Below are 18,702 nucleotides of genomic sequence, written 5' to 3'. Positions count from 1 at the left end.
ATGCTGCCTTGGAGGTCCTGTAGAGATCAGTGACAGGGTCATTGATGGACAAAGGAACAAGGAAGTATGTCAAACAACCTCTCACCCACTGAACCAGGGGGAGCAAAACTGGAAATTCAAAGAAAAGAGCTGCTCATAGAGGGGCCCTTGTCCATTCCGGATCACCTGAATTTGCAGTAGGGACATGTACTGGTGAAGGCTCTGTCTGGCAGTCACATTGGTGCAAGTACACAGCACCTTCCTGACTCAGCAAGTGCAACAGAGCAGATGCTGAGAGCTTAGATGCATGTTTCTGCTACCCTCAGCCTTCCCTGTGGGTCCAATATACATCATACAACCCTGCACTATGGAGACCGAGGTTTGACACTAAGGATTCATTCTAGTGCTTGACATGCAGCCCTGGTTGCTTTGCCAACGGGAAGGAAGCAAGCCACAGATATGTAGGCTATCTTTCCTCTTCTTTGTTGACAAGCCTCAGTTGTCCCTTGGAGGAATCCCCTGTAGCATAACAGAAGGGTCTCGAGTGTGTTATCCATGTGGGGCAGTTCCTACACAGTCAGATGAGGTATACATTTACAGCACAGGAGCTGCTCAGCACTGGCTCCCCGCATGGATCCTTAGCTTGCCCAAAATGTGATGCCCAGAGGCCCTAGTGAACTGTATACTGAGTCCAGCCTGTGCCCCATCAATTGCCTGCGAGTAGTATCGACGTGCTTAGGTAGCAGGAGTATGGTGGGTTTATTCCCAGCAGTAGAGGAGAAAAGGTTGCCCCTTGCTGCCTGGGCACACTGGCTTGAGCGTAGCCTTACAAAGAGATGCTTTGGCATAACTGAAACTGAAGCCCTGAGCCAAGTCCCTACTGCTGTTGGATCCTGTGCAAGTGTTGTCACCCATGTTCCAGGTGGTGATATGGTCTCCAGAGGGGCTGGTAGGATTTTAACCTTTCAGCTCAGGACAGCTCCTTACCTCCATTTTATGTCAGTGATGGATGTTCCCTGTGGGCTGCCTCTGAGAAATGGGGTAATAGGATGTGCTGCCTCAAGGCACTCCACCCACTGCCCATAGCAGCCAAGCAGCCTGTGCAATGGGAAGGGCTAATGTATCTAATTTAGCATTTGGATGAGTGCCTGGTGAAAAAAGGGCTGACCCTAATGGAGAGCCATTGTCTCTCCTTGAAGAAAGCCACAATTTGACTGCGTCAGCACAAGACAGAGTGATTAAAAGATACTTTAAGCTTGGGGGTAGCACGTGGTATGCTGGGTTAACATGGGGAGCTCTGTCCTCTTCATGTTTAGACTATATGAACAGTCTCTCTGTTCCTGGGGCTTATCTATCCTGCACAGTGCATATAACATGGCATCAGTGTTTTTTTCTGGGTTTGCACCAAAAGCACCTCTTGTGTAGGTTGTGTTCCTTTTCATCTGAGATGGAAATGAGCAGTGATGGAGCCCCACTTGTTAGCACTTGCCAAGAAGCTTGCCTCCAGTGCAGGGTTACTCCTAATGGGCTGCTGTCTAAAAATAAACTTCCCCTTGCATCCATCACTAATTCATAAAGCCCATCTGCAGGCGGATGTTTTTTTGCCATACTCCGCATGCAGGGAGTGCTGCATTCACTTTGGCGTTCATCCTTGCTTGCCCTACATTTATACAATACCATGTACTTCCTTGGGCTCTCACCTCCTTGGGAGTACTTCATTATTGCTCATCAACTGGCCAGCAGCACTGCTGGAAAGGAAAGCCTCTTGTCCCAGGGCTGCAACGTGGCTTGGCAGCACAGTCAACCTTGGTGTAAGCAGTGAGCTCTGATAGCAGCCGACTCGTGTGAAGCTTTGCAGATCTCCATGCAGATGGAGCAGCGTTGTAATCTACTTGGACATGCACACAACTCTCTCAGCTCCTTTGGTTGAATGCGACTTCCCCTACAGCATCCTGGGCATTCTCTGAACTACAAAGCTTTGCTGTGATGGAGGCGAGGTGGGGAGGTGACTGAAATGCTTTGAGGTGCTGGGTACGTTGCCTCCTGCTGAACTCCTTGTGCTGCAGCCTCTTGGTCTCTGTAATGGTCACCTGATCTCATAAAAGTGAGAGCTGCCTTCTACTGATAAAAAGGCCCTTGCTCCTCTCATTGCTATTCCAGGTAGTATCAGAGCAGTGATCATGAAAGGCATCCCTTCCAGATAGAGGAGGTGTCTGTGCTTTCTCCTCCCTTACTTAAGGGGGCAAGAGCTAGAGAGAGCTCCTTTATGGCAGCCTTACAAATCAGTGCCTGGATCCTGTGCTGCTTAAACCTGCCAGGTTCACCTTGGCAGGTAAGTAGTGTCTGCTTTTGCCAAGCAGCCTGTCTTTCTGATGTTCCACTCACTTCAGTGGGAAGTGGATTTTTAAACAGCAGCTCGCAAAAAGGTAGGGGCTCCAGCTCTAGGAAATGGAGTTGGGTGTGGCGGGGCGGGGCGGGGGATAATATGGGTATCTGTTCTTGCCTCAAACAGGCCTGCTTGGGGGCCTTTAGACCTTCTGTGTACTGTTCTGGAGCAACATTTGTGCTGGAATATGGCACCTTGAGTTAAAATGTGACCTTGATTCCTGAAGTGGCTTGAGTTTCTTTTGGCATGAAGAATTTGGGAGCAGCAGCTGATCCATTATCTGATATGCCGCAGAGTGTCTAATCCCTTCTGTGGATGGCAGGGACCAGAGCCATTGGTGCCAGCACTTGGACAACTGGGGATTGCAAAGCCGGCTGCAGAAGTTTGACAGGATCCTGCCTGACTCGTTACAGAGGCACACTTGAGGATAAAACTCTCGGCATGGATTCTGGATGCCTTTGATGAGAAAGCACTTTACCCTGGGGTTGATGCAGGCATCTTGGCTGCCATCCAGTTCTTCTGCCAGATGCCTTGGTTTTATTGCTCCTGGACAGTCATTTTCCTGAGATGCTGCTGGCCTGCAGATCTATCTCTGTGTCATCAGAAGAGCTTATAAAAAGACAGTGAGGCAGAATTAACAACATTTCCAAGGAAAACAGACGGCTAATCCGCTCTGTAATCAGCACTGTCCCCTGTTGCAGTTCAAAATATGTAAAACTACTGTCAGAATCTCTTTGCTTGGGCTGTAGAGACAGTTCTTGTCTCTCCCTCCCCTGCCCTTCTCTTCCATTGTGCATTTTGAGCTGGGAGAGGCACGGTTTGTAAGGGTCTGCAAGAAAGTCTTTAAAATGTATAGGAACAGACATTTTTGTTGCAAAATGCTTCTGCAATTATGTGCCTGCCCTGCCTCTACTGTCCTTCATAAATAGTTGAGCTGTATTCAGGTGAACTGTCAGCAAAACCAGTCAAATAAATAACCATCTTGTATTCTTCCGAAAGAGCTTCACTAACACTGAGTGCATTTCTGCAGCAGTTGGTACCACCCAGAAGAAGTCATGCTTTTGAATGGCAGATGCTGCTCTTCAGGACAGTGCCGGCGTCATGAAGAATATGGCAATGAATCGCCAGTCCCTTGAAAGTGATTAGTTGGAGCTGGAATGCCCCAAAACATCTGCCCATTGCTCCATATACCAATAAACCACATATTCAGATCTATATTGAATAATTGCACTGGTTTAAAGTCCAGCTTCTCTTTGTGTTCCACCATTTTTACTCCAGTTTTAGAACTGAAGAAGCCATTTGTGGCTGGAGCTCTGATATCTCCTCCCCCAGGTCAAAAAACTGTTAGGCTGAGGGGGCTGCAGGCAGCAAACAAAGCCAAGATGGTCCAAGTTTCTAATGCCAGTGAATTCTTTGCCTTTAGCCAAACCTAGTTAAAGTGTATCTGCCTTGCTTTAATTGCTGGGGTTTTTTGCTCTCTTCCTGGCTAGCTATAATGTAGAACAGATGTGCCAGGGCAGCATCAGTCTAAGTTTTTCCTTTCCCTCAGCCCCTCCTTAACTGGGATCTTTTCTTCCAGGTTTGGTTTCCAGTTACTGGAAGCAGAATTGCTCCCCACACTTTCAATTTCTGATAATAGCATTTTTGTCATTATTTCATCACTTCAAATTTCAAGGAAAGCTCCTTGCTGTATTAGGAGAATTGGAATTGCCTCACCAATGGCCTCCTCAGTTCAGTACCCTGTCTCTGACAATAGGCAGCACCAGCTGCTGTAGAGAAGCATGAAGGATCTTCATGAATAATTATGGAATGACATGCCCAGGCAGGGAGATTCTTCTCAGCATCAAGCAGGCAATGATTGCCTTGTATCCTACCAGATTGTTTACCTGCTCACTATAGCTGCATGTGTTTCCATTATTGATATGAGTGTCCAAGCCCTTAACTTAGCTGGGGCTTGATCCCTTTTTGTGGACAGTTTCACAAACTGAGATGTAGCCATGTGTTTTAAATGGTCATTGAATCTCCTTGTCCTTGTATAATGAGAAGCTAAATACTCATTTTGCCTGCTCTGTCTCGTGCTGCCAGGTCATGTGTCAGACAGAGTAGCTGCTTAGACTTGGATGGCAGGAGTTAACATCCAATGGGCAGTTAGATGTCATTAGTTTGCATTCAGCACAACACAGCTAAAAAGGGTCACTTAGAGGTTGCTGTTGTCCCCTGATGCAGGGTGGTGACTCAAACTCCATAGTGTAAATGTGGCAAACTTCAAACAACTGAGTAGGTAGTAAATGCCTGCCTGGAGGATACCTTTCCTGGAGGAGTATTGGAACTTCCCATGGCATTTCCTACAGCTCTCAAATGGCTAGCAAACCTCATTCTTGGACTGTAGTTGTTACTGTTCTCTCTATGAGAGAGGTGGGGGTAGTATAGTAATTTTATTGATGCAGTGATACACCAGTGATCTAGCAATGGTCTCTGTCCAGGGTGCTTACAGTGGACATCTTCAGCAGTTTGACCCCTCCCATGGCTTGAATGGATCCTTCTCAGACAGCATGTTCAGACCTAGCAGAGCAGGGGACTGAGTGAGGGGCCTTCAAAATGAATTGGCAGGAGTGAGTGGGGGAAATAGACTGCAGGGACCCCTGGTTCACTGTGAAAGTACTGTGCCGAAAGGACAGTTTTACTAAATTCACATTCAGGTAGTAAAAAGGATCATTCTGGCCTGCCTGCTGCTTTAAAAGAAAACCAGGTTTCATTTATTTCATACATAATAAGTGACCCAACCACTGCCTGAGAGATGAAACTGAACGTACTTTATCTCTCTGTATCCTGCCATGCTTGCAAAGCATTGTACTAGCATACACATACCTCTTTCTAAAATCTTCCAGACTCAATTAACTGTGTTTTGTTATATACCCTTTCCTGTGGTTCTTCTGCAAATCCCTACTGAATTGGATTGGCTAATTAAGATTCAAGCAAGACAATGGTTATGTTCTGGTGGAGCATTCATGTAGAGCCACTTCCAGTGAAAATTGTGCTGGACCAGGAGGCCATAGGACACAGTGATACATGAGATGCCAGTGTACCCCAGAAAGCTGGCAAAATGCACACCTGGAAGCCAGAGCATTGTTTCAGGATCTTGTGGGGGGACTTAATTCAGCCAGAACCAATCTACTGAAAACAGTATCATGCAGAAATGCTTGCAAACAAATGTAGCTGTGATGTGGCAGGAAATATTGAGCAGGAAATCCTTTGCTGAGCAGGAAATACTTAAAGATAGCTGAAGGGATGGATACCTTCCTGGGTTCAGTTTTTCAATGAACTGTTGAAAGCTGTGGACTGTGTAGATGAGGGTTTTAAAAAAAAATTATTCATCTCTTGTTAGTTAAGATGCTCTTTTGAAGCAGGAAAGGAACTCAAGAGCTTTGTTCTGATGTGTTGAGAAAAGATGTCTTCCACACCAACTCCCTCACATTCGTCTTCTCCTTTCTGTTTGACTGCAGTAGGTGGTCCTTTACATTGCTATAGGAAAGGAGTGATTACCACAGCTAGATAAACTATGGGCTTCCAGTTGAGAGTGTGTATCAAAGGACATTTCACCCCATCAGACTCTTGTCTTTAAGTGTTCATTCATCCGGTCAGTCCAGTGGCACATGAATGTCCCATGTGCTTGAAGGCAGTCTTTCCATTCAACATTGCCCTCCTATTGGCCATGCATGTACCCTGGGGATCCTTCTGCTCCTATCCATTGAGGCAAAAAGACCTCAGGGAGGCATGGAGGCAGACTTTGTCATCGCTTCTGCCAGCCCATGCTTTAGTGAGTAACGCATTGCTTCTCTGATGGAGCACACATGGGGTTGTGAGATGGCTGACCTCTGTAGAAACATATTGGAACATACAGCAGTTGAAAGCTCTATATCAAGTTCCTACCATTGATTCAGGAGCCAGCTGGTCAAATGATAGCCCATGACACCCATGTTCATATAGCCAGACAAAAGGAAGTCAGATCATGCCTGGCATGCCAGGAGGCAGCATGGAGCAGGTACATTCAGCATCAACATTGGTAAACCTAAGAGCGGGATCTCCAAGAACTAATATTCTGACAAAAAAGGCTATGTGGTGACAGGAGTTCTCAGAGGCATTTTCACAGGTGCACAGTCCAAAATGTGCTTTTTTCCTTGCTACTGCAGAGTCCTGGAACCCTGGCTTCTCTGATGGGGAGGGAGTAGAGTGGCCATTGGGCCATGGTGTTTTTCTCTCTATGCCCTCGGGGTCGTTACATGAAAGCATAGGCATAGTTCTGCTAGGCACCACTGGCCCAAAGAGTCTGCTTTTGAGCATGTGGTAGATTATTGCTTGCATACATGTGCCCCATCCTGAGTGAGTGGCTTTTCTACTTCACTAGTGCAGTTTTAAAGTTGTGACTGAAATGCATGTGAGGGGCCATGTTGCACTGTAAATGAAGGTAATGACCTCTTGTATGCAGACCTGGGTTCAAATCCTGTGTCAGTTCATGGCTAAAAATGGGGTTTCTCTTTTTCTTTTTAACTGCCTCTCATAAAACTTGCATTACTCTGATTTGTCTTGTACCTATGGATGTTAGCTGATGTGTAGCTTAGTGGTAGCACACACTTGATAGCTGTCTTGTTCATGAAAGGTCCAAGACCAGTCCCCTTGGCGTGGTGTGTGTCAGAGCGGAGGTAAAGCAGGGTTTGCGTGGGCGAGGGCCTGATTTCCAGACTGAAATTACAGGGGGTAGATGTGGTCGGAGCAGAGATGCTTGGGAAGGACTGTAGAAGAAAATGGAACTCTTTCCCCACCTTTCTTTAAGCTGTGGTAACTGAACCAAAAACTGAACAAGGCTTCCAGAGTCTTCATCTTGTATTGCCTTACTGAGTGGTGATTAAAGGTGTGTGTTACTGCAGTGCCCTGAGACCCAGACAGTTCTACAGTCTGTTGTGCTGGGTGGAGAAGGGGGTGCAGTTAACTGCATGTCTCACACGTCAGCCTCATTATATTCCTCAGCATGGTCATTATTAATTGGCTGGATTTTTATTGGTGTTGCAGAAGACAAGGGTCTTATAAAGGAGATAGCTGTTGTCTCATGGATCAATAAATACGAGACGTTATTCTTTCCTATATGTACTGAAATGACTTGCACTTCAAACCAAAGGACACACTTTGTACCCCTGAGAGTACTAACGACCAGATCTTTGGATTTATCTTACAGATCATCAAAAGATGTGCTATTCTGCACTGGTGCTGGCAATGATATTCTCTATGGGAGAGCCGCTGCCATATCATCACTACGGTAGGAACTGGAGGCACTACAGAAAGGAAAAGCCGATACGCAGGCATCCTGCAGGGTTTTCTGGTGGCCCTGTAGCTAAGGAGAACCAAGTTCCTCTTACAGCATAGGGGAGGGCTACTGAAATACGGGACTACAGTGATCCTAGATCTTGAGGGAGGGGAGAGCAAACAGGTGTGGAAACAGCTTTGCTACCTGCAGGAATAAGTGCTGTTACCAAGCAGCTCTTCTGCAAAGAAATCTGTTCTGCTCTTTGTTAATGCTGCTGCCTGGCTGTCCCCTGCTCACCTCAGCCTGCTAAAATATTGTTCTCTCCTTGCCTTTTATTTAATAGAAGGGGATAGAATTTGCCCTCCTGTCCCCTGTAGCACTGATGGTATTAGTCTGCCTGACAGTGTCAGACTTGGAGCAAGGCATTGCTTTCAGGGGGTCACCAAAGTGGATCCTAGGGAACTACTCTGTGGTCACTTCCTGTTTTAACAGGAAGGGGCATGTACAGACCATGGATCCCAGTCCAGAGTTCCACTAGGAATTTTGGCTTCAGAAGGAGCACTGCATGCAGGGATCTGTAGCCTCAAGGACCTTAACTTTGTTCTCAGTAAAACACCCCCTTGCATTAGGATGGGTGTAGTCTGCCATACAGAGTGGAAATTAGGCTGAGCCCATGATAGCAAGGGCCTGGACTCCTTGACCAGGGTTGTTTGTTTCAGTCCTAAATTCTTGAGGTTGTGGTACAGTCCTCATCTGGGCATATTGGGATGCCTGCAGCTTTAGATTTTTTGAAGCTACCTCATAACTAGACCCTTTAAGCTTCTTGTTTTTAATGAAAGCAGAGATTCTTGAGGATCAACAGGCAGATGCCAACTGTGCTGTTGTCTTTTGAACCCCATTTTGGTACTTGTTAACCTCTTGCTCTTATGCAGCCTTTGTCTCCCAACTGCATTCCCTATTCTTCCACAGACATGCACGCACATGCGTGCACATGCACACATAAATGCCCTTCCACTTTGCTGGATCCAGATGCTCTCAGTGTTTGGGAACCACTGACCTTTGTTTTCTACGGCTGCTGTGGAGAGTTTTGCCAAAGAATCTCCTTAGCAGGTTCACTAGACCCTGTGATAAATGTGCAGGCTTTGGAACCAGTGCTGCAGGGACCAGGGATGTGAATCGCTTTGTTCAGGCTTCTGGAAATAATTGTTTTGCTCCTTTAGCATGACCCTGGCAGTTATTTCTTGCAGGTGGACTTGTTTGCATGAGCCACGAAGCCTCCCTAATAGCTAGATTAAAACATGAGCTATTACAAAGGATTTGGATTAATTTTTAAATAGACAAACCAAACCACTAGGTACGAATACAAATCTGTGCCAGTGATACTTCAGTGGTTGGTCTGCTGGTGCAGGTTCTGGGATTTCATTCACTCAGGAAACCAGCCAGCTGGTTTCTTGCTTGTAAAAGGTGGGTTATGTTTTCTGAGCTGTTTGTATCTCACAACTGGCTGGGTCTAGTCCAGCCTGCTGGTGGGAATCACTCCCCTGATATGTGACTTATCAGCACTGCATCAGCTTTCCTTTTCTTCTCATGTACAGAACACCTTAACTCACAGTTTGTCCAGTTCTTGTTGGAGGTGATTGAGGATGGACTGCCCTCAGACACAACAGATCAGCTGCCTGACTTATTTGTTAATGTCCTGCTGGCCTTCAATCTCCACATTCCAGGTTAGTGATGCTCCTGTCACAGGTCCTTGCTGTCACAGATGAGAGCAGGGGAGATCCTAGAACCATGGGTAGCATTGTGTTAACTGGCCAGATGCCAGTCTCTTTCCAGATGTGTGTGATGCCTTCTCCTGGGCTCCCAAGGCTTTGATAATAGGTACTGAGCAAGGTCATAGACAGGGAAGGAATTCCTTTGGAGGAAGATCATCAGTTAAAGAACCTGTCCATGAGGACCTGGTGCCTTGCTCCTCTGCTCCACGATACCTGTGCTTATGGTTGAGAAGGAACAGCAAAACTCCAGCTTGGACTCTCAGGCTGAAAGATGGTTGTGATTAAATTAGAGCCTGTAACAAACTACTTAACCTGCCTGGGCCCAAGGGGTTATTGCAGCCTCTGGTTTTTTTTGTTTTCCCCACCACTCTCACAGTTGGATGGTTCTTTTCACACCATAGAGAAGAGGCAGTTAGCCATGTTACACTGAACTGCCTGACTTCAGACTGTCTGATGAAGTGAACTCAGTTTCACAAAAGCTCATGTTCTCTCTAGATGTATCTTATTTATTTGGGCTATAAAGTGCATTTCTACCCTGCCTCTTCATACTGTGCCACATGCATGCATGGGTTAATGTCACAGAAATACCAATTTGGGAGCAGCAACACTTTCAGTGGGTGCTTAACACCTCTGTGCCTCACCTCCTGCCTGCCTTAGGGGTTTGGTAGGACTGCTGCTTAGCCAATCCCTGAATCTCATTAAAGGAAGATGTGATAGGGTCTGTCCTGGCATCATTCTTCCAGTCAGCACATTCTCCTGGATGCTCTGATTGAATATTGAGGTACCTAAGAATGAGCAAAGCCATTGGCTGTGAAGAAGCCAATGCCTGCCTGCCAGGCCAAACCCTGCCTGCCACTGCTGCTTGCAATTCTGAAGTTAGTCCATAGGCCAAGTGCAATGGTAGGCCCTAGTATGGGATGCCACTTGTTAGTCCTGAGCTAATCTGTGGAATCTCCTGCTGCTTGGTCATAATTGTCTTGCATTAATTACTTGCCGCTGTTCCACATGATGCCTTTATCCTTGGCTTCCCCAGGAGGAGAGGATGAAGCAGCAAGGACATGTCCTGGAGCTCACCTGGTCATTGGAATTGTTTCATTAACATTCATGTGGAAATTTCCAATTTGTGCAAGTTTCTCACTCGGAGACTGAAGTGTGTTCTCCTCTGCTTTCATCCATTATCACTTCTGACTTACCTGACACATTGGCTGGCTTCTGTAATTAGGCAATAGTGCATGAAAGGCAGTGTGTTTCTGGGGGATTATTGCCCACCTGGGGTGCAGTTGAAAGCAGAGCAACTTGTCCTCTGATTCCAGGAACTGGCTAAGTGATGATTGGGTTCCTTATTAGCAGGTTGAATTTTTATTCCCAGGACTTTAGGAGATCTCAGAATATTTGCAGTTGGCTGGTGCAGCATTAGCTCAAAACTGTTCTGCAGACCAGTTGATACATTCATGTTATTTCAGCATGAAGGACACTGAAGTACCTTGATCCACACAGTATAGATGGGGGTCACTGCCCCTGAAACAGCAGCCTTTGAGAGATTCTCTTAGTAGTTTTGAGACCCTGCATGCACAGCCGTGAGGCCTGTGCAAAGCAGCAAGTATTTGATTCAGCTTTGGATTCGGCCAATTTGAAGAGACAGTGATTTGATTCGGTGATTCGGGGGGGAATCCCCACATTTACTGGCTGCAGCAGCAGCTATCGGGGCCCCTGGGGGCTCATGGCAGAGCCCCTCAGTACAGTGCAGGGCGGCAGGGATCGGCCCCCCCGCCTGGCACCTGTGCAGCAGCTGTCACATCACGCGGGTGCAGCATGGCTCAGCAGGGTCCTGCGCGCTGTCAGTCACCCAGCAGCGCTCAGCCCAAGTGGCCCCAGCTCCTGGACAGCACGTGGAATACTGCAGCGCCCTGCTGAACCGAGCCGCACCTGTGCAATGTGACAGCTGCCACGTGGGTGCCAGGCAGGGGGGCAATCCTGCATGGGGGGACTTTGCCACGAGCCCCCAGAGGCCCTAATCAGTGCTGCTGCAGCTGGTGAGTGCAGGGCTCCTTTTAGTGCCAGGACTGTCTAGGTCAGATTGTAGCAACAGGCTACAATCTGACCTAGACAGGTTACAAGGGTGGGTGAATGAGAATAGGATGGGTTTCAATACAGACAAGTGCAAGGTGATGCACCTGGGGAGGAACAACCGGCACCATACCTACAGGTTGGGGAACTCCCCTCTTGTCAGCACAGAGGCAGAAAAGGATCTTGGAGTCATCATTGACTCCAAGATGAACATGGGTCAGCAGTGTGGGGAAGCAGTTAGGAAGGCCAACCGTACCTTGTCATGCATCCACAGATGCATTTCAAACAGGTCAAAAGAGGTGATCCTCCCCCTTTATGCGGCACTGGTCAGGCTGCAGTTGGAGTACTGCGTCCAGTTCTGGGTGCCGCACTTCAAGAGGGATGTGAACAGCATCGAGAGGGTCCAGAGGAGGGCCACTCGCATGATCAGGGGACAGCAGGGCAGGCCCTATGAGGAGAGGCTACAGGACCTGAACCTGTTCAGCCTCCAAAAGAGAAGGCTGAGGGGGGATCTTGTGGCCTGTTATAAACTAGTCAGGGGAGATCAGCAGGCATTGGGGGAGTCACTGTTCCCCCGAGCACCGCCAGGAGTGACCAGGAATAATGGTCACAAGCTGGCAGAGGGTAGGTTTAGGTTGGACATCAGGAGGCGATATTTCACAGTCAGGGCGGCTAGGGTCTGGAACCAACTTCCAAGAGAGGTGGTGCAGGCTCCTACCCTGGGGGTTTTTAAGAGGAGGTTAGATGAACACCTTGCTGGGGTCGTTTGACCCCAGTACTCTTTCCTGCCATGGCAGGAGGTGGGACTAGATGATCTGCTCAGGTCCCTTCTGACCCTAGAAACTATGACTCTGGGGCCAGGCAGGGCAGCCATGGTGGGGGCTGGGGGAGCTGGTGGGGCATGGAGCCAGGTGGGGGTCCCCCCATGGCCCCTTCCCCCCTGCTCCCTACTTATTGGCATGGAGCCTGAGTCCAGCTCCCTGTAGCAGCAAGCAGTGACCGTCCAAATCTCCAAATAGATTTAGAGGCTTCCAAATCGATTCAGACCTTTTAATGGGTTTCCCAATTTGATTCGGAGAGTCGGCCCCCGAATCGGGCCGAATGTCCTCCAAATCAAATTGGCTACTGAAGCTTTGCACAGCCCTAATAGCTGCAGCAGTCTGGGCCTGCAGGGCACAGGAAAATCCATCTCCATTGAAACCTGAGGAGGAGCATAGGGAGGCAGGCTGTGACTTGGGTATGAATTTGGCTGGGGCTGAAAGGCTAACTCCTCTGTCCTGCAACTTTTCTAATCAGCTGTACATCTTGGAGGAAAGAAATGTCCCTTGTTGGACCCACCCCCTCTCCCCCTTTCCCTGCATCATCATTCAGGAGCTCAGCAGCACCTCTCAGCCTGGAACATCACACAAACATTTGCCCACTGCTTATTCACTTTTGTAAGCTGAGCAGGTGATAGCCCCAGTGATGCACTGCCTACCTGGGGCAGGAGGAGAAGATACTGGGTAGGATGTACTTCAAAAGGCTGGAGCTGAAATGAAGCTGAAGTGGTGTTTTCAAAATGTGTTTTCCTGCAGGGCATGGAGGCTACTCTGACCTCGTGGGGGGACAGTGCCAGCTGTAAGGCAGCTGGTGGGGTACAGGGAAAGAGTGAAACTTAAGCAAATCTGCAGCCTGTTTGGAAGGGATCTGTGGCTTGGAGTAACCACCTTTTCCTTCTCTCAGTCCCAGAGCACAATGTGATCATGACTACGATAAGCAAGCACTCCAATGTCAAGACTTTCACAGAAAAGCTGCTGCTACTGCTGAACAGGGGAGGTGAGTATCTCTGTGGCTTTATTACTTTCCCAGCAGGAGGGAAAGGCTAATAGCAACACAGATCTAAAGAGATGAGCGTGATGCTCATTAAGAGGTGGGGAGGGGTGGTCAGCTGGCAGATGAGCTGAAAAGCCTGCTTAAGATTTGCTGCCTTCATCCAAGGTGCAGTCTCCTGTTGCTGAGCTGCATTCTGAAGGGCATGGCTGCTGGAAAGAAATCCTGCTGTTGACATCTGCTAGCTACATGATGATGTCCATTGAGCTGATGTTTGCTTGCAAGCTATTCCCCACTGGTTTCTGTGGGCTGAGACCCTTGGAGACAAGGCAAGGAGCTGTCTTGAGGTGCAGGGGACTTGGCTTCTCCCTGGCTTGAAAGCCAGTTTTCCCCTTACCACCTGAGAGTGCATTGTGCTTCACAGCCAGGGTCTGTGTGACTTTGACCAATGGATTGATGGGCTCCTGTCACTGCCCTGCTTGGAGTCCAGCTGGCAGGGCTGCCTGCCTTGGTGAGCTCTGCTTACAGGGCACTGTCCCATTCTACTTCCCCCAACAAGAGTTAGTTCTGCTGCTGCCGGAAGCATGTTAAACCCAGTGTTTGTGCAGAGCCTTTATACGGCAGGTCATCAGACTCCTGAAGAGCTCTGCTCCCCCCACCGTGCAATGCCAGGTCTTTCTACCTATTCCTGCACCCTGGCACAGTTTCCTTCTGCTGCCTTCTGGAGTGCTGGATCCTTGCTGCTTTGGTTTTCTCTGTTGACTTTGCTGTTAAATAACCTGACCCATGTCTATCATCTCTGGAGTTCTTCAGTCAGGTTTTCATTCCCTTCAGGGCTGTGAGTCACAGGCTGTGTACAGCACCCACAAAGGCTGCTGGCAGCCTCAGTGCTCCTCCACTTGGCCTCCTCCCAAAGACTCTGCTTAACCCTTTCACTGTGTGATTACCTGATGCCTCCACCTTGTCCAGAGAGACTGTAGTAAGCAGCAAAACTTGGGTAGCCACAGACTCCTAGTGAGAATCACACCAGCCCCCTCCTTCTGCTTGGGCAATGAGGGTGGGGTTGGGGAGGGGAGTCCCTGTGGTCCGGAAAGCCTTGTGAGGTCTCTAGCACTAGCTTGCTCCAAAAGGGTGGGGAGGGGGAATACAGCAGCCAGCTGAAGCCTGGAGGGGTGCTGCTGGCTCCAGGTAGATGGTTAGGCTGGTCCCCATGGTGAAGGCTCATGCTAGTCCTGCTGGCTGCTTGGAGGGGTTTGTAGCAGGATTAATAAACTGGGGGGAAGTGAGCCGTTGTGGCTCATCCAGGCCAGGAGCAGGGCAGCACTTTTCCCTGCAGCATGCTAGGTACAATGCAGACTGGGATTAAGTGAATACCAGCGAGCCCTTAGGCATTCTGTTCTCTGCACGTGTCATAGTTTCATAGTTGGTAGGGTTGGAAGGGACCTGAGCAGATCATCAAGTCCAACCACCTGCCATGGGCAGGAAAGAATGCTAGTGCTCAGGTGAAGCCCTGGCAGAGGTGCTTCACCTTCCTGCCCTTCTGGTGAGAGGCTGCATGTGTATGTTAACACATGTCCTCCTCTGTCTGGACACCAGATGATCCTGTCTGCATCTTCAAGCACCAGCCCCAGCCGCCGCACTCAGTGCTGAAGTTCCTCCAGGACATCTTTGCCAGCAAGGACACGGCCAGCATCTTCTATCACACAGACATGATGGTGATGATCGACATCACGGTGCGGCAGATTGCAGACCTTTCCCCAGGAGACAAGGTACCAAGCACAAGGCTCTGGGGGTAGGGGCAGGGGCTGGGGCCTCAGGAGGCAGAGTTACTGTGTAGTGGTGCTGTGCAGCCAGGGAGGGGCACTGGAGCAGAGCAGTCTGGAGCAGCGGTGGGTGATTGGGCTGGGTGGAGCACTTATTTCTGGACCCTTCTTTCCTGGCTTGGCAGGACTGGCCAAGCAGCCTGCAGGGGCTCTCTGCAACCTTGTAGTCTCTTGCCGGTCCAGCAGCTGACAGGCAGCCGAGACTTCTCGACAGCAGGGCCAGCAGGGAGGCCAGCCCCCTTTCTGCCTGTTGTCTGCTGAAAGAAGGACATGCTTATGCCAGGTTCTGGAGGCCCTGAGAGTGCCCTGACTGTTTGGAAACAGACACATTCAGCCACACACCTGCCTTCTAGGGAGCTATCAGGGCTCTGTCAGAGAATCCCCACATTCCTGTCGGCATGGGTGGCACCAGCTCTCAGGAGCACTAGTGGCCTGGATTGTTCTGGAGTGCAGGGGGGCAGGGTCGGTTTCCCTCCCCAACAGAAAGTGGTCAGAAGTGCTCGCTCAGGGTACTCTGGGGTTTTGGCTAATGCGGTCATTCACCATGCAGGCCAGTGGGCTTTCCTTGGGGCTTCCAGGAGAAAAGCAGTTGCCTTTCTTAGCCCCTGTGTGAAGCAGAGACGGGAACATGCTGCTGTAACTATTGCCAAGGCTGGGGGAAGCGAGATGTGTGATTTTGGGTGGGGGCAGGGGAGGTATGGGTGATGGAGTCCCCTCCTGCTGGTCACCTGGCAGCAGCTGTTCTGATTTTAATGCTTTAATGGGAGCTGGTGCTCTGGCTTATCTTGTATAAAGTCTCTCCCTACTCTCTGCAGCTGCGGATGGAATATCTCTCTCTAATGCATGCGATCATCCGCTCCACACCCTATCTGCAGCATCAGCACCGCCTCTTGGACCTCCAGGGGATCCTGCAGCGCATTCTGGCTGAGGAGGAGGAGGGGCAGCAGTGCCAGATGGACAAGATGATCATCTGGGAGATGTATAAGGAGTTCCCAGAGATTGCTTCTGGCACCAGCTAACCGGACCTCGCACTGGACCAAGAGAACCACTTGGATCATAAACATCTCTTGTTGACACTTCCTCCCCATCCCTGTCCAGTACAGCTCATACCTTGTTATTCCTTCAGGTGAGGCCTAGCGTTCAGATAATGCCAAAGGGCCTTTTAGAAGTGTCTGCAGTGCAGGACCCCAGTGGAAAGCGCCCCCCTGAGTTCTTCCTCCCCTAGGAGAGCTCTGACACTGAGTTGAAAGCGGATTGGCACAAGGGTGCGGATTCGTTACTGGGCCTGGGATAGGAGGGTGGTTACCTGTCTGAGTGTAGACAACAGGGGCTTATCAGGCTGGCCGGCCTTGTGTGTTCAGCTCTGCTGGTGTTTTGAGGTCCTAAAGCAAGAGGCCTTTGCCTTAGCCTATCCCTTCTCCATATGCATCTCTCCCTGCAGTTACCCAGGTGAGTCCACCAGTGCTTGGAAGAAGCTTCTGTAACATCTGTTTTGTTCGCTGCTAGTGCAAAAGTGCCACAGGCCTGGCAAGGGAGGCACTAACTGGATCTCCAGTACAGTGTCTGGGGAGCCATACCTGCTTCACCCCAGGCTTCATTCTAGGTTGCAGCCTGCCAGCCTGGCTGGGGTCTCCCCCAACAGCTGCTTGCTCTGGTTTGCTTCCATCATGCTGCTTAGGTTTGAATCCCATGTGCACTGTGCTGGCACAGAAGTAATGGTTGTCGCAGCGACGTTGTTCCCAGAAGCCTCTGGCCTCAACACAGGCCTGAGGCATGTCCTGCTTGGTGACAGCTGTAGCCTGCCTCCTGCTGTCTGCCCAGTTGTTTCCTCTGGTGTGTAGCTGGGAGCAGGGAGTGCTGCCTTTACCGCCTGTGGATTTCTTGCCTTGAGCTTAGTAGTGATTGGCTCTGCCTTGCCGTATCCCCTCTCCCTGTGACAGGGTGCTTGAGCCTGGCATTGTCGCTCTGTGAACGTGCACGTGTGGAGACCCCTTTAGTTCGATATCTTCTAGGGACCTAGCAAAAATTCCTGTCACAGATGTGGTCCCCAACTGACCCGGGTCTGTTGAGCATGGCACTCTGCCCATGCTCTGTCACTAACCAGAGGACCCTCTTCTGGAGCTTGGCAGTGCTCTGCATAGAAGCCATTGGAACTGGATATGCTTTAAACAACAGGTTGTTAAAGCATAACTAAAGCCACGGGCCATGGGTGTGAAGCCCTGGGAAGGGCACTGGTTGTAAAGCTCAAAAAGTGGGAGTGGGACGGGAGGTTGTTTTTGGCCTTCCCACGGTGAACAAACAGCCCCATGAGAAACCTCTGTTCCCCTGTACAAATGTATGATCGTCAAAGCGACCTGTATTTTCTTAAACACTAAAGTGACTGTAACTTGCAAAGGAATAAACATCTTAACTGTGCAAATGCGTCTCCTGCTTGTAGCATCCAGGTACTGGAGGGGAGGGGTGTTCCCGGAGGTTGGGGTTGGGGGGAGGCTGTGAGAAAAGGCTGTGCTTCTGTGTGTGAGGGGTGCCTACTGGGGAGGCTGCAAGGCCCATTTCAGAAAGGCAGGCAGCCCTCCATCTGCTGCCACGTGGTGTTAGCTGTGAAACCTCAGGCCATTGACCTTCTACATGAGAGGCTTTGCAGTGCCAGAGCTGATTTTAGACACCAGGGGATAATGCAGGGCAATGCCAACTGGGCACCATGGCCCACAAACATCCAGCACCAAACTCCACCAGCCTCCCCTCCTTCCCTGACAGGATGGGCAGGAACTGGGGGAGCCAGTCACCCTGGGAGCTTCTGATGCAAGTCAGAAGGATGTGAGTTCTAGCAGGGAAGAGAGCAGGCCCAGCCTGGGCTGGGGACAGCCATGGCAGTGACTGTGACATGACCTGTGTCAAGGCAATGTCTCTGCTGTTGATGCTAAAGCAGCTCAGCTCACATGGTGTGCCCACTGCTTATGTGTTCCCCCAGCAGAGCTGCTGGTTCAGCAGGCATTGAGGGTTGACCTGTCTGCGGTAATGAAGCACTTATCAACAACTGAAGCTCAGCTTATAAAGTGAGTGCCTGGCACCAGACCTCAACCCTGCCCTGACCCATTGTTCCTTTGCGTATACCATGGCCTCATGACCATGTGGTGGAGAGGGAGGGTGGAGGAGTGCTTTAACTCTGTTGTAACAGAATCTAGTGCCTGTGGCCTGACAGGAGAGGCACAGTGAAAGCTGCCACCATTGCCATGGACAGGCCTCCTTTGCCTGGGCTGTGGGACACTGGGCTTCAGAAAGCTGCTGTAAGGGGTGTCAGGGGAGCTGCCTGCAACTCGATTTGGCATGAAGCCCACTGGGGCAAAATGCCCCACGCTGTTACTTACATGATAGACAGCTCCATCAAACACCACCCCTTGGTATGTCTGTGGCCTTGGTGCTAACAAGCTCGGCCTAGGTGGCTGCAGCAGGATCTCTTGCAAAGGCTAATGTAGGTGCTGAGAGGGAGCCAGGTGCTCCTGGTATCAAAGTCCTTGGCCATGGAGCTCTTGGGCAAAGCCCATGGCTTCCCTCCACTGACACTCC

At 49.8% G+C, this 18,702-nt stretch overlaps 1 protein-coding gene across 1 annotated transcript in view; it reads left to right on the top strand.

Annotated features, from left to right (window-relative positions):
* The window catches only part of NCKIPSD (NCK interacting protein with SH3 domain), a gene marked incomplete at its 5' end in the record, with an annotated part of 108,515 nt that extends 90,961 nt beyond the window's left edge, over positions 1 to 17,554 (top strand). The window contains 5 exons of the mRNA XM_019504607.1: positions 7,596 to 7,676; positions 9,260 to 9,388; positions 13,226 to 13,318; positions 14,909 to 15,081; positions 15,951 to 17,554. Of these exons, the coding sequence (XP_019360152.1) occupies positions 7,596 to 7,676; positions 9,260 to 9,388; positions 13,226 to 13,318; positions 14,909 to 15,081; positions 15,951 to 16,154 (680 nt within the window). The remainder of the gene's footprint in view (positions 1 to 7,595; positions 7,677 to 9,259; positions 9,389 to 13,225; positions 13,319 to 14,908; positions 15,082 to 15,950) is intronic.
* Between the last annotated feature and the right edge of the window lie 1,148 nt (positions 17,555 to 18,702).

Source organism: Gavialis gangeticus, unplaced genomic scaffold (assembly GCF_001723915.1).
Source record: "Gavialis gangeticus isolate Ggan-Ray unplaced genomic scaffold, GavGan_comp1, whole genome shotgun sequence".
Classification (NCBI taxonomy): domain Eukaryota; kingdom Metazoa; phylum Chordata; order Crocodylia; family Gavialidae; genus Gavialis; species Gavialis gangeticus.
Note: the sequence above shows the minus strand (reverse complement) of the source record. Positions and strands in the feature narration are given on the sequence as shown.